At 44.0% G+C, this 14,074-nt stretch overlaps 3 protein-coding genes across 3 annotated transcripts in view; 2 read left to right on the top strand and 1 right to left on the bottom strand.

The window, feature by feature from the left end:
- Positions 1 to 834: 834 nt before the first annotated feature.
- LOC143011882 (myozenin-2) lies at positions 835 to 3,964 on the top strand. Its single transcript, XM_076164885.1, has 5 exons — positions 835 to 901; positions 1,871 to 2,028; positions 2,110 to 2,263; positions 2,716 to 2,899; positions 3,781 to 3,964. Exons 1-5 carry the CDS (start codon positions 835 to 837, stop codon positions 3,962 to 3,964), a joined length of 747 nt encoding a protein of 248 aa, XP_076021000.1.
- Positions 3,965 to 4,349: 385 nt separating this feature from the next.
- On the bottom strand, positions 4,350 to 9,169 carry rbm22 (RNA binding motif protein 22). The gene is made up of 11 exons (XM_076165000.1): positions 9,072 to 9,169; positions 8,020 to 8,073; positions 7,902 to 7,931; positions 7,657 to 7,789; positions 7,461 to 7,561; positions 7,175 to 7,347; positions 6,839 to 7,039; positions 6,537 to 6,701; positions 5,866 to 5,954; positions 5,487 to 5,615; positions 4,350 to 5,098 (listed from the first exon to the last, which is right to left on the bottom strand). Exons 1-11 carry the CDS (start codon positions 9,123 to 9,125, stop codon positions 4,944 to 4,946), a joined length of 1,284 nt encoding a protein of 427 aa, XP_076021115.1. The 5' UTR covers positions 9,126 to 9,169; the 3' UTR covers positions 4,350 to 4,943.
- A 1,646-nt stretch (positions 9,170 to 10,815) lies between these two features.
- Positions 10,816 to 14,074, top strand: part of LOC143011916 (bifunctional heparan sulfate N-deacetylase/N-sulfotransferase 1-like) — a 35,633-nt gene continuing 32,374 nt past the window's right edge. The window contains exon 1 of the mRNA XM_076164935.1: positions 10,816 to 11,009. The gene's annotated coding sequence lies outside the window, so the exon portion shown is untranslated. The remainder of the gene's footprint in view (positions 11,010 to 14,074) is intronic.

Below are 14,074 nucleotides of genomic sequence, written 5' to 3'. Positions count from 1 at the left end.
TTTGAAAGAGGGAGACACCGGTGGCTGTCCTGACACCGAGTGCACACATGCATATGTCAGTGTGCGTGTGTGCGTGTGTGCGTGTGTGCGTGTGTGCGTGTGTGTGTGTGTGCGCACACGCAGGGGATCAAGTTTTTATTATCAAAGACACGGACAGGCAGCAATGTAAATCTAGGTACATGCCCCTTCCTCCCCTAATCACCTTTTTTTTTTTTTTAACCCCCCCTCCCCAAACACTCCTTCCAAACTTCCTCACGTTCTTGCCTCTGCTAAAATAATCCTGTGAGCTAAGCGCCAAAAGCATCCTGGGTTGAGTTTTATACAGACTGCTCCTTCTTAGCCAAGGAGTGTCAGAGCAGGGTGAGCCTCCCAGCTGGAGTACAGGATAACCCACACACACACAGCCATCCACTTCAGCTCCAACACACATCATACACACAGACAGGTGAGTCTGGGAGGTAATGAGGCACAGGCTGCAGAAGATGTCTCAGGTACAGTGTGTAGTACTTGCTGCAGTAAGAGGAGAGAATGTGTCAGGTTGAGCAGCTCGTAGGTTTTTTTACTGAACGGTGAAAAGAAGATGAAATCAGACGTTTGTAAGATAGTGACAGTGTTGTATGCTGTGCTGCACATCTAGACTCCATATTTGCAATGTATTGAGGGGTTATGATGTTTTATCTTATTCTGGCCTGATTTAAGTTAGCAATGGATGTCAAGTTGTAAGTTTCACGAATAACTCATGCATTACGTGGAAATAGTGAAGAAAAGTACAATTTAAATGAATACCAATGATAAGTCTAAGCAAATTGCAGGTAGAAGAAGAAGAAGAAGAAGATGGATTCCGGCCTGGCCATGCATAATGTGCAGATGTCTAAGACTCTGACTATAGGGCCAAGAGGAGGTAAGATTTATATTCTTCCCATTTAGTATCTAGATGGGGTGAGGTTAATTTGTTCTGTGCCAGAGTATGGAGACAGAGAAGTGACACTAATTACAAACCAACATGGCTGTTTATTTACACGCTGTTCTGTCAGTGCTTTGGTATTCCGTTGCATGTGTTTACGCTGATATTCAAAACATAGCTTTTGATCACAGTTGGGGCTCAGATGCAATTGAGTCAAACATTAAAGTGTGCTGTTCCTCTGCCTGAGGATACGCGGTGTGTACTAACTACACCTAAACCTAGGAATGCCAACGCTGTCCCTCTGATATTCCACGAGGAACCTTAGCAAATTCTCTGTTTTCCAGCTAGCAGGCATTATAACCCCCCCCCCCCCCCCCCCTAAACTCTTAAAGACTGGCATATGCCTGGACTTCCCCGCAGTCTTATCGTGTGAGAAAGACGGCCAATCTCTCCTACATGAGATGTTTCATCCAAAGATCCTATTAATATGCCCAGTTACCCGTGGAACCTTGGATCACAACAAACATTACACGCCCCTTTGACATCATCTCTGAGGCTATTTCAGGCCCTCTGTTATTCCATGCTATAACACGAGCGGAGGCACAGAGACCCTGACCAAGAGCTGTGCAGATTCCAACTTAGTAATGCTGAAGCAAAGCTCAGCTTCATCATTTCCGCACCCCTCAGCTGTTTTAAGTTGACAGAAATGAGAAGATCAAAGGGGTTGCCAAAGGTCTTATTAGTCGGTTACTTTCCATCTATTCCCAAATGTCTGAAAGTAGCGGCTATTTTTGCTTTTCCGCTTACGTGCAAGTGTCGTATGTATCATTACGTTTTAGTCACCTCATGCTTCACTGCACGGAATGTCTGTGAATAAACCATACAAATGCTCTATACGGACATTTTGAATATGGGAGGAATATTAAATTCAGTCACTAATCACTATACCTCTTTTTGTTCGAGAAGGTCTGAACCTGGGAAAGAAGATAAGCGTTCCAAAGGATGTGATGATGGAGGAGCTCAACCTTCAATCAAACCGAGGCTCTCGCATGTTTCAGGAGAGGCAGAAGAGGGCAGAGAAGTACATCGTGGAGAATGCTGCCAATGTTGTTTACAAAAACAATGTAAGGCAACGGCACATCAAACACTCTGCTGCTTTCTAAATGGATATCATTCATAGAAGTCTAAACGTGTCTCTTGTGCAGGCTCATCCAGAGGCCATTCCTCCCCCACAGATCATACTGGAGCCCCATGGAGGGAAAGAGAACCAGGTCTCCTCCATCCCTTGTAAGCATAGCCTGGTCATGAACTTACAGAAGACTGTAGCAAAGAAGGGCAGTCCAGCTTTCATCGCTCCAGGTAAATGCTCATATACAGTGAAGAGTGAATGGCAATAGGAGTTAGGAGTAGACTAGCAATGCCAAATGCATGGACACTGACAATGTACTTCTGCAAGGAAATGTAGTGAGCAAATGGTTTTCTAATCAGCGGTATCAGGAGAGTTCTTCTCTGATGTATACAGAGAGCTTTTTTATGAGCATGCCGCCTCATTGCTGAATGGACTGGATGCACTGCTTGACAGTAAGCTAAGCATCGTTTATTGTGTATTCACACTGGGATCTAATTACTGCAGTTCATATTGCTGATGTAAAGAAAAACTCGGCGTCAGTAATAGATCTGTTTGTTCGCTTTTATAGCGCATGTTTTATTGTATTTATGGAGCTTTTGTAATGTACTTTACACGCCCAAGAATGATCAAACTTTCTCAGCATGTCTCTTCAGCTCTGTGACAAACTCTTACTTTCTGGCAGGGTATTCTGGTCCACTGAAAGTGATTCCTCATGAGAAGTTCAACGCCACAGTAATCCCTAAATTATACTGTTCTCCTTGGATGACAGCTTTGGGAAACAATGAGGAGTTCATCAACTCCCTCGGCATCCAGCTTCCTGAGCTCCCACAAAGACTACAGCCTGCCAACTACAGGTCCTTCAACAGGTAAAGCTGCACCTTCAATCCAGTCTTTTCACCCCAGACTCTCAGATTACCTAAATAACTCAGGTGTGGCTCTAATGGAAAAACCTCAGAAAGATCAGAAACGTTGATAGACCAGAGACATCGAGACCATCTATCTTCAAATAGACGTCTGATCTAACCGTTTCATCTACCAAAGTTGTTTCTTAAATAAGGATCCCCTCAACTCGAAACCATGTTAACACTGTTTGAAAATGGACCCAGTCTTTGGCTTGCACCTCCGTGGAGCATGGCTGCGCTACGCCAATTTTAAATGCGTCTCTTGAAAGATGATCTGCTGGGGGTCTGCGTGCTTTCAAGCCCCCACATGACAGATTGCGCACGAAAAGGAATCAGTTTTCTCAGGAGGACAGACAAGGCCCTTCAGCACAGCAACAAGGCAGACCCACGGCAGAACAAAGGTCAAGCTTGGGCAGATGGCGAAAGCAAAGTAGTGCGCTCATACATGACTCATTACACAATTAGGTCTGTCCATCACAGTTTCTGCCAGCCAGTCTGTAACTGTGCACCCTGCAGAGGGATCTGCACACTTATGGAGCTCTAATTAACCCAGAAGTGATGGCCAGAGAAGCTACAAAAGCAGAAGAGCCTAAATGCAGCACTTTCTACCCTATTAGCACAGTGGGAGTCGTGCAGAATTTTGCGATTTTCCTCTAATGGGGGTAATTGAATCAAATCAGAGGGATTACCAGACTTTGGTAATGGCAGCATTGACTTGATATTATGCGTCTCCAAGTTCCCCTCTATAGAAGCGGTTAGAGAATCAAACCTTTCACATTTAAACCGTAGCTCTACAGGTAGCATTAAAAAGTCAATGATTAAATGAAGTTGTCTCCTTCCCTCAGATCTCCCAAGCCATTTGGAGGCGCAATGGCAAGCAAGAGGGCGATCCCTGTGATTGGGTATGAGGCAGTGGAAGTCCAAGCTCTGCCTGAAAAAAACATGGATCACATGGCTTGGAGGCCCAACTTCAATAGAGCACCCAAGGGCTGGGGAAGCAATTACTGCCCTGAATCTAATGAAATGTGAAAGGGGCCTAAGTAGACTTTTGACCACAAGAGGAAACGACTTGATGGTCTCATCCCCGAAAGATGCTCTCACCTATTAATCTGTGGGTTTTGAAAGGGAAGAAAAGGAATGGCACATTTATTAATAGACATGGTTATGACAATTATGTGCATTGCTGTATGGTATGTGTGCTCTGCAAGCTCCAGCTCGGACCCTGACCCTTCCTCTCCATCTGCAGTACCCGATACTACCAATGCATCCGTATCACTCACCTCACTCCCTCCTTCCAGTCTTTATCTCATCTCTTTTCCCTCTCATCTGCTCTTTGTATACTCCAGTGGAACCCACTTTGCTCTTAAAAGAGTAAATGCATGAATATTGAAGAATAATGTGCACAACGAGATGATCAATGACAAAATGGGAGTTTTAATGACAACAAAGCCTTACAATAAACTAAGCCATTATGCTGTGGAAAATCAATATTGTATCAAATAAAAAAAAAAGTCAATGTTACTGAAAATTAACAGATTTTAAAATTCTCCTCAGGATGCAGCTCCAAAGGATAACTCACAAAATATGACAGGTACAAGTTCAACCTTGAGTATACAGTTTCATATATACACTAGTACAAACCACAGGAACCTTTTAAGCAATTATGACCCAAGTGACTAGTACACACTCTCATGTTTGAAGTCTTTTACCACGTTACCTTCCACTGTTTACAAGCTGTTCTGGTACTTTTAAAAGCAGGTAGTTGCAAATTCATCCTCGTGACAATGAGATCTGGTTCTCTATCCAGACACATATGGTGCTCACTCAGTCCATTGCAGCACAGCAGGTGACGTCATTCATCAGATCAAATCATTGTGTTCTTGCAGTGTATTTCTACAGGGAGTTCTCTGCAGGTTTCAGGCCCGTCAGCATCTGAAGTAAATGCTCCTGTCCAAGTCTGACATGGGGGAATAACGACACCTTATCATATTATCATTTCAATCTAAAACTAATCACCATGGCGTGTGCCGTGTGCGGCATGGGCACCCATGCGTTGGGGATCCTGAGATGGGTAGTGAATTTGACCTGGGGGTCTCATGCTCATGGGAGGAGGCATAGGTGGGGCCATGGGTCCCATTGGGTGAAACATAGGAGGGCCAAAACCTAAAGGAACAAAAGAAAACAATGTGAGCATATAGCAGCCAGCACAAATACACTTTAGATCCTCTCCATTTAACTCAAACAGTTTTGCATGAAACACTTATGCCCCAGAGAAATCTACTGTTTGTGCCTATAAAAGACCACGATTTTAGTACAAAGGTAAAACACTGAGTAGTTTACTATAAGTTATTTTATTTATGTCCATTGTTGTGTAAGATAAAATTTCCTGAATTTCTAAACCTTAATCGAAATATGACTTATTACAGAATTTACCACAGGAAATGGGAAATGTGATATTCATATTCTTACACATTACCAAACGTCACCATCACAACATATTAGATCTCATTCAGAGTGAGCTGGATCTATGAGAGCAGGGCTGCGAGTGTACCTGGAGGCGGAGGGTTGATCCCTGGAGGTGGGGGCAGAGTGATGTTCATTACAGCAGGAGAGGAGCTGGGGTCCAGGTTGAAGTAGTTTGCAGGAGCCTCTTCATCTAGAGCAGGTGGTGGAGGCAGAGCTGCCGGGTGATAAACAGTGTTAAGAGGCCACAAACAAAGCAAAGTTGCTAACCATCACACCCAGCATTCTATTCTGCTTGCATGGATTTCAAACCATATTCTCTCAATAGAGATAGAGTTCAAATTAACACATGACAGAAGGAAAGATCACATAATAGGGATAGAGTTCAAATTAACACAGAGAGCTCAGATTTACGTTAAACTAAGACATGGTATGGGAGCACATTCAGACTGGGTTTGCAAACTAACCTCCAGGCAATCCAGGCACAGGATCCAGTCTGATGCCCATCTCATTGGCGCCATCTTTGACGCCGTCTTTCCCTCTTGCTGCCTGAGATCTAACATGATAAATGATACATCAGCTACTTAATCACACATCCCCTAGTACAATGCAGCTGCAAGAATCTCTTCCTGCATTTTAAGGGATTCCTTACCTGCTAGAAGTCTGTGCAATCTTAATAAAACTCTTATAACACTTCAAGCTTGACCAGATTATTCTTTAAACTTTTTGTAGATATCATATTTTTCTAGGGGGGCACTGTCATATCCAGCAGCTGGGAAAAGCTCTGTTACAGAATAATGAGTAGCACACAACTGACAGAAAGTTACTTGATGAAAAGTTGTGTTCTCTACTTAAAAATGACAGATTTAAACTCTGCTGTCTTTTAAAGCCAAGAGGTGACGATGCCTGTAGCAACAACAACAATCAGCCCCATTAGACCGCCAACGCACTAGTTCGCTGATGCAGAACTGATTCACTGGATCTTTTAAACGGATCGATTAGCCTGTCTGTCTGTTGTCACAAAGCAATTCATAGAAATCAATATGAAAAAGGTCAAAATAAATGCATCTTCTCCATATCAACTCAGCCCTCTGAAACCTCTCTGGAGGTAATTGGCGCGTCTGGATGTGCGACTAACCTGCCCCACTTCACAGTGAGTCTCCGCCCGTTGATAATGAGCTTGTTGAATGACTTCTCAGCAGCCGACTCAGCCGACTGCCGTGTGGCAAATTGGATGAAGGCACACTGTTGTCTCTGGACTATGGTGATGGTGCGAATCTCTCCAAACTGGTAGAAGTGGCTCCTACACAAAGACAAACACGAATATAGGGAGACAAAACATTTGAATCCAAGTACACAGATTTTTTTTTTTTACAATATAAATGTTGGGATTAATGTTTGTTACAACATAATATGTCATCTCCTAGCAACAAAGCCTACTTGAGCTCTCCATCTGTGACAGTATCTCCCAGGCCCCCGATGTAGAGGGTGGTGATGGATTTGTCATCTGGTGGGTCCAGTCGGGGCATAGTAGAGGCTCGCTTTAGCAGTTTGTCAGCCACTGGATCATTGATGCCATAGTAACGGTCCTTGATGTTCTGGTCCGCAAGTGGGTCATCAGGGTCGGTGGGCTTCTCGTGTCTGTTTTACGTTTTCGTGAAAAAGAAGAAATGTGAGTAAAAAAGATCTCAAACATTTCAGTAGGAAAAAGATTCAGATCAAATTGAAGACATAGTACATCCAGTAGAAAACAAATTATAGCTTGTTGCCACTGACCTATAGGGGCACTCCTCCCCTCTTTTGCACTCTCCCTTCACCCAGAAGGAGCAGATGTGCGGTCTGTTCCTCTTGTAGTACGGTGTGGTCCTGGCCAGTTTCAGCAGCATATCACTAGAGCTGGTAGCTTTACCCAACTGGCCCACTGCCCGGGTGCCTTCAGAATTGGCGATCTGAAACCCAAGTGAATCCAAGTAAACACGAGTGAAAAGTCACTGAATAATGGGGAAATGCCAGGAATATAAATGAGTCTTAGTTGCTGCAGCAGTTTGAACAATAGCTATACCTCTCTCTCCATGTTCTGTGTGTAGTACTCTTTGTTGACATCTGACTTAGGAACCTCATCCTTGATAGACAGTCCAGTGTCTCGAACCTGGATGGGCAAACCTGTCAAACACAAAGCATGACATGGGGTCAATCTGCCTGTTTGTTACTGTGGGACAGAAAGCACGAGAACAGAGCGAGGCTGTCAGGAGACGCACCATACTCCAGATCCAGCAGACAGGTCTGACAAACGTTCTTCATCTTACTGCAGGTCTGACAGACCTCCGTCTTCTTGAAACGCATTCGTGTCCCAGGACACCAGCGGAACACAGTGAAAGGTCGAGCACAGATCTGAGGGGTACCAAGAAATAATTCATCAATATTATCAACAATGACTCATACGATCACAATATGCCTCGTCATGCTTTGACACAAAGAAACATATAAATTGATGCAAACATACCTTGCATTCTTTCCCATATTTCTCCTTGGTCTGTAGGACAAATAATTAAGACATTTAATATCCATACAGCCAGTAAACAAAAGATGACTTTTATTTAGATGAGACTTATCTTACTCACCATGCGAATGTAAGGGTTCTCTCCCAAACATGTCTGACACAGAATTGGGAAATCCTGGAAGAAAATGGAAAACCATTCAATATTTCAGTGAAAACGCACGCATGTATAAAACCCAGTCACACGCCCGGACCTTTACTGATGACGGAAATGAGCCCAAATTGTATTTCACCTTCTTGTGTGAGCTCACAGTGAAATGACACAAGTGAATATGAAGCGCTGTGGGACTCTATTCCTACTTTGCCATCTGTTAGAAGATGCTGTTTCAAAAATGAACTTGCCTTTCTCATTCCACTCTATCTGCATCATCTTCATCATCAGTCATTAAACTAAATATAAGCAGCTCCTTAAGCACACTGATTGCTTAGCCTGTCTAGAGTTGCAAAGTTTACACTGCCGTGCCTCAATTGAACCAGGTTTAGATGTGAGAGCTAAAAGGGGTAAACTAATAAGGGACAGTTTTAGAGTTATATAAGTCACAATAGCTCACAATTACAGCTGACTCGGGGTTAAATGGAAGAGATAGATGTGACAATATGAAGAAGTGGTAAATGAAATCAAACTGACCCACACACAATAACTTATTTAACGTATTTAACAGAAGTGAAGTCGCTGTTTAAACGCCACACAAGTGAACTCTGCTTATCAAACCAAACCACAACGGAACAACGACATATTTAGCCTTGTGCTTCATCAACAATGCTACAGCGCTGTTAGCCGGTTAGCTGTAGCGTCCGCTAGCTTTACCAAATGCGCCACAAAAGGGGAACTTAGCTGAAATACGCTCATGGATATTGTGACTCTACGTCCATAAGAAGCTCCGGTCGAGTGTTAAAGCACCGCAAGTTAGATAAATGTGATTCTCTGCTTTAACTAAGGATGATTGAGAGACACATGCTAGGGTTAGCAACCACGATGCTGTTAGCGCGCGAGCAGCTGTATATTGAAGTCATAAACGTATCTAAATACATAAATACGCTATTCGTGGTTTTACAGATATTGTTTTTGGATCCAAGTTTTCATTATGTACAGAGTAAATACCGATAAACACGTACCGCGTCTTCCCAGTTCTGTCTATTGTAAGTGTTTGAGCCCAGGGACGTCGCCATTTTGCAGAGCGCGAGCCAAACGGGCCGGACAAGGAACTACAACTTCTACCCACAATGCAACGCGTCGACGTGACACGTTTTACCTTTGGGTGTCGCCCTATTTCAACAAATTATCTAGAACGACACACACAAATAAACCTGAAATGTTCCTCTGATGGCCAGCGTAGTGGCACATTTACGACATTGACGTCATATTTCTACATTACTAATTTATGCATTTTAGGCTTTTACAGGCAGGCTTAGGGGCGGGGTGGGGGAGAGACCTAGGGAGAGAGGTAGAGAGAGAGAGTGCGTGAGTGCGTGTGTGTTGGTCTGTGTGAGCCTGCATAAGCCAATTTTGCAGTCCACTTACAGTTCACTTCCCCACCTGTTCCAGTTCAGGGTGTCATAATGGTGGGACTCTCCAATTAGTGAAGGGATGTTTAAGATTTACAGATCTGCATTAACAGAGATGTAAGCCCCTAAAGTTTATTTAAAGTCAGCAGGAGGTCACACAAGTCAAAGGACAAGGATTCATTTCAACGGGGAAGTCGTCTCTCTTACAGCCCAGCTGCCACACAGGGCGTTCAATGTGAAGGCCTGAATGTTTTTAGTGTCTTTTTAAACCAAAATACTTCAGTTTGATCTTCTATCAATTGTATTTACTGATCAAGGTAATCCGCTGCATTGTCCAGTGATTATAATTAAGAGGGCAGCCTCTTGTTTCTCTCTCAGTGTGCATGGTGCCTCTTTGTTCTCTTCCATGGGACACCAAAGTAAACTTTCTGGGCTCTTAATGGGTCGTGTGACCCTGTCTCCTCTATCATGTGATGTGGATGAGACAGCCAAAGCGGTTTCAAGGACGGCTTTGTCCTGGGTTGAGCTTCTCTGTAATCAAAATCACCAACCTCATGAGTCACAAGGAAGATGTGTAGGTGTATTCACAGCTGCTCCACATTTTCTGAAGACATTTTATTCTTAGATCCCGAAACTATAAATGGTAAAACTCATTTCCTAAGAGGTTGGTGGTGGTTCTAATGCCCCCTCACATTCTAATGAAACATAACTGCTGCAAAGGTGGAGGACATCTGTAGGCTATTATGAACATCAGCTACCCTACATGAAAATCCCAGTGATACACTATTATATGGTACAATACAACAGTAGAATCTTAGAACCGAGTACCAACTACTCATTCCCTACATAAATACTCTCAATATTGGAGTACTTTTTCTAGAGGAATGTTAGATTTAACCTGAGGCTATATTGACTGCACAATGACAGTATATGGAGAGATTCTCGAGAGATAATCGTTTCATTATAAAACGGTTTTTATATGTTAATTCAATCATTCAATCAATGAAACTTGTCAGGTTAAAAATCAAACAAAACAAATGACCAAAATACAATTAATTTACAATTTGACTGATGTTAATTATTGATATTGGAATGCACGATACAATCATACTTTTAAATAGATTGGATGGATACCGGTTTCAAAAGTAATGGATCAAAACATGTCTGGTTCTTATCTTATTTTATTAATAACAGGCAGTACATCAAAAGCACTGCACAAATAAATTCCATGGAGCAGATACAGATATGGGAATACGATTATGTGGAGTTCTTTTATCATGCGCATCAGACAAAAAAAATGGGCCGTGCTGGCGCCCCCTGTCGACAGTTGTTGGCCACTGCCGATGCACAGAGCTGCAGAAGCAGAGGGGCAATCTCAGATTTCCCCGTTTCTCCCAGCCGAGTCCGCTGTGGCGCTTCCACATCACGGACGACGACAAAGCGAAACGACGACGAAGAGACAAGCACCGGGCGTGCTTCAATGCCGGATCCGCTCCAGTCGGCCTCTACTGCTGCTTTACAAACCCAGCACGAAGAACCCCCGAGAAGGTGAGTACATCGACGCGGGGCTCGCCGTGTTGTTTTCGCACATGTTAGGGCAGACAACCGAGAACCCCGCCGCTCGGTCTCCGCTCCGAGGCCCGGCGAGAGAGCTGTCTGACGCAGGCTGGAGAATGAGGCCATATTTCGGCCTGATTTCGGCCCGATTCCCCCCCTGGTTTGATACGTGAAGCCCCGGCGGTGTGCTTGGAGTGCGGCTGCAGGTTTCAGCTCGCCCATGGAAGCAGGGAGAGGCGGCTATTGTTGAAGCGGGTCAGGGGGAAGTTTGTGCTCCGGTATAGCGGCGTCCGTCTGCGGTGGTCTGTGATTTAATATCGGAATTCCTTTATCCGGCCACGTCCCGTAACGCAGCCCGGATCGAGACATTAGACTTAAGTTGTTGTTGTAACTTTGCAACAGATGTGATGTATCGGTTATTATGAAACCATCGTCTCAAGTTAGCTTTAAGAATTTATCAACACCGAGCAATCAACGTAGCGAAACGTAGAGGCATGTTAGTGGTCTTGTGATGCGAAGTTAAATGTCCCTCGCTGTGTAGGATTCGAAAATGTCGAATGGTTTCGGGGACTTTTTGTGATTAAAGGTCGATACAACTGTCATCTAATGGCGTTTCACGTGACGGTGGTTTGGAAAAACGATCCTGGCGGGTTGAAACGAGCGTCCAGGTGATTTTGAGCCACTTGAGTTAGTCACAGAAGCGTTGGCAGGATCTGTGATAGAACAGATAACGTATACAAATCCATTCTGCATCTACCTGTAGGAATCAGGCTGCAGTATAATGTTAGCCACACTTGTGTTGCTTCGGTGTAAAACAAAGACTTAAAAGCCAGCTGTTCTGTTCCGAGATGTCCCGTTGGTTGGGTGGTAAAACAGATTTGTAATGCTGATTACAACATGCTGGTCTCCAAACTGTGTTCAGTGAAAGTAGGACAGTTTGGGTGCACTGGCTTAAAAGATACAACCATTTATGCACACAACTGTTAGTGTTCTACTGCACTCCTCACACATGGCTTTCTACCCATATGTTATGATAATCTCATGTCTTAACCTGTTTTTATTACTGTTTGTAGTGTAATGTTGATCAAACATATGCCTCCACCAACATAGCCGTGTGTATAAAATACTACCAACATTTGACTCCCCACTGTAGGGAAAGGGGCAGTCCAGACCTGCCTGAAATCTGTTGCCTTGGGGTGTATTCACGCACTAACGTGCACGTTTGTGAGCCAGAGATTACTAAAGGAGAATGACTCACACTCAGAATGTGTTTGGCAAAGTCGTAAGGACTTTCCCTGCATTTTAGGCTCAGCTGCAGAATGCATTCTTGCTGCTGAAGAGCGCTGTGCTCCTGGTTTTATGTAGCACGAGAGAGTTATTTGACCATAGCTTCACATTTTTGTTGTCCCCAAGCTGTGTGTTGTTTATCATATCATCCCTGCATTTGGGAAAACTGTAGGGTTTAACACGTGCAGTTTAGATCTTTTAAAAATGTAGTTGTTGTCATTCGTTTGTCAATTTTATGGACAGCTGAATCTTAAGTTGCATTCTATTTATCTGTGCCAACTGTTTGCCTGGTTGTTCTAACCCTCCATCTGACTACTCCCACTTGCTGCCAAACATGCTGTGATGTAGTGCTTTGAGTTGATGAAGGCTGCCACTGCTGCAGCCATTTGATCATATATCAGCATCTCTCACTTAGATATGCCTCTGAAACGCTGTGATTAGGTTACAAGACATAGACTCTGCGATTGATAATCTGCCGCAGCTGTGACAGTATATATGACAGATCACGTCACCAAACAGTCTCTGGCCGTTTATCAGAGAAAGACATGATCACAAACAATTCCTCATTTCAGATTTTTAGGCATGAATGTGGAGCGGCAAGGGGAACCATTTATAGTCAGTCATAGCTTTGACTGTTTTATTGCTGCTGTTATGTGTACACAGAAGTAGTTTTGATGTGAATGTGATCATTGTACGACTGCGACCACTGCATCATATATTATGTTACACAAGGTAACTGTAGGCTAAAGAGAGCTGCAGTGCCGGACAACATGCCAGCTCTTGTAGTTTTCCATGTCAGTGCCCCTTGGAGCCACATTGGGTGTGTGGGGGGCAGACCTCTCTTTAGAGTTAGGCTGAAGGCAGGCATCTTTCCAAAAACCCGAGCCCCCAGCCCTCCCTGCTGGGCATAAGCACTGCTTTGTGCCACAGTACTGCTCCCTATGGCTCTTATTCTTACACGACTACAACACCACTGGCTGCGTCAGATACTAGAATGTGCAATTTGAATGGTACCCAAAATAGCCTGCTGTTTGACAGACAAACTCAGATGTTTTCTCATCAATTCTAGCTTTTCGCTTAATATCCTTCAACGTAAGAGGCAGATTGTGCATTTTACTGCATTTTTCTGCCTGGAATTGAAGCTGTGGCATATTTGGCTTAGGCTCTGAATATCGTGAGTGGTATTGGGTGCTGGAGCGTAGGAGTAGAGCAAATACATTTTAAACAGCACAGCACAACTGAGTATTAGCAAATGATCCGATAGCATCTGTAATACTCGGCAAAACCTGGAGAGTTGTTTTTGAATAGTGCTAGCCTCCATCAGATGGTTGGCAGGCACTGGGGGTGTCCACATGTGTGACTGGCTGGCTGGCCTTGCAGTGCTGCTGAATGCTACAGTATGCAGGCAGATCAGATTACTGAACGATTAGCCATGGCCTCCTATCCCGGGCCCAGGGAAATGATTTTCCACTGTCATAATTCCCTGGACCGAATTACGCAGCCCAGTGACTCAGAGATGCTCAATACAGGCCCGGGTACTGCTCGGCACAGAATAACTGTTGCTCTCCGGAGAAGGAAGATTGGCTGAGAGTGGTTGAGCCATTGTTGCACTTGAGGGTGCAGAATAGTTATTCTCTGGGCACTGATGTAATTTGAGTGTCTGATTGAGCTACAGTGGCTACTTTCAGGCACAGATGGGAGGTGTTTCACAGTATTAGTGGTGAATGGCCAAAGGGTAAAGGTCATTGCGGTGTTTACCCTCAGGCTGC

Source organism: Genypterus blacodes, unplaced genomic scaffold, assembly GCF_046128005.1.
Source record: "Genypterus blacodes isolate CSIRO-AG114 ecotype Tasmania unplaced genomic scaffold, CSIRO-AGI_Gbla_v1 ptg000139l_1, whole genome shotgun sequence".
In the NCBI taxonomy this organism is placed as follows: domain Eukaryota; kingdom Metazoa; phylum Chordata; class Actinopteri; order Ophidiiformes; family Ophidiidae; genus Genypterus; species Genypterus blacodes.
The sequence above is the reverse complement of the archived record's forward strand: the minus strand, read 5'-3'. Positions and strand labels throughout refer to the sequence as shown.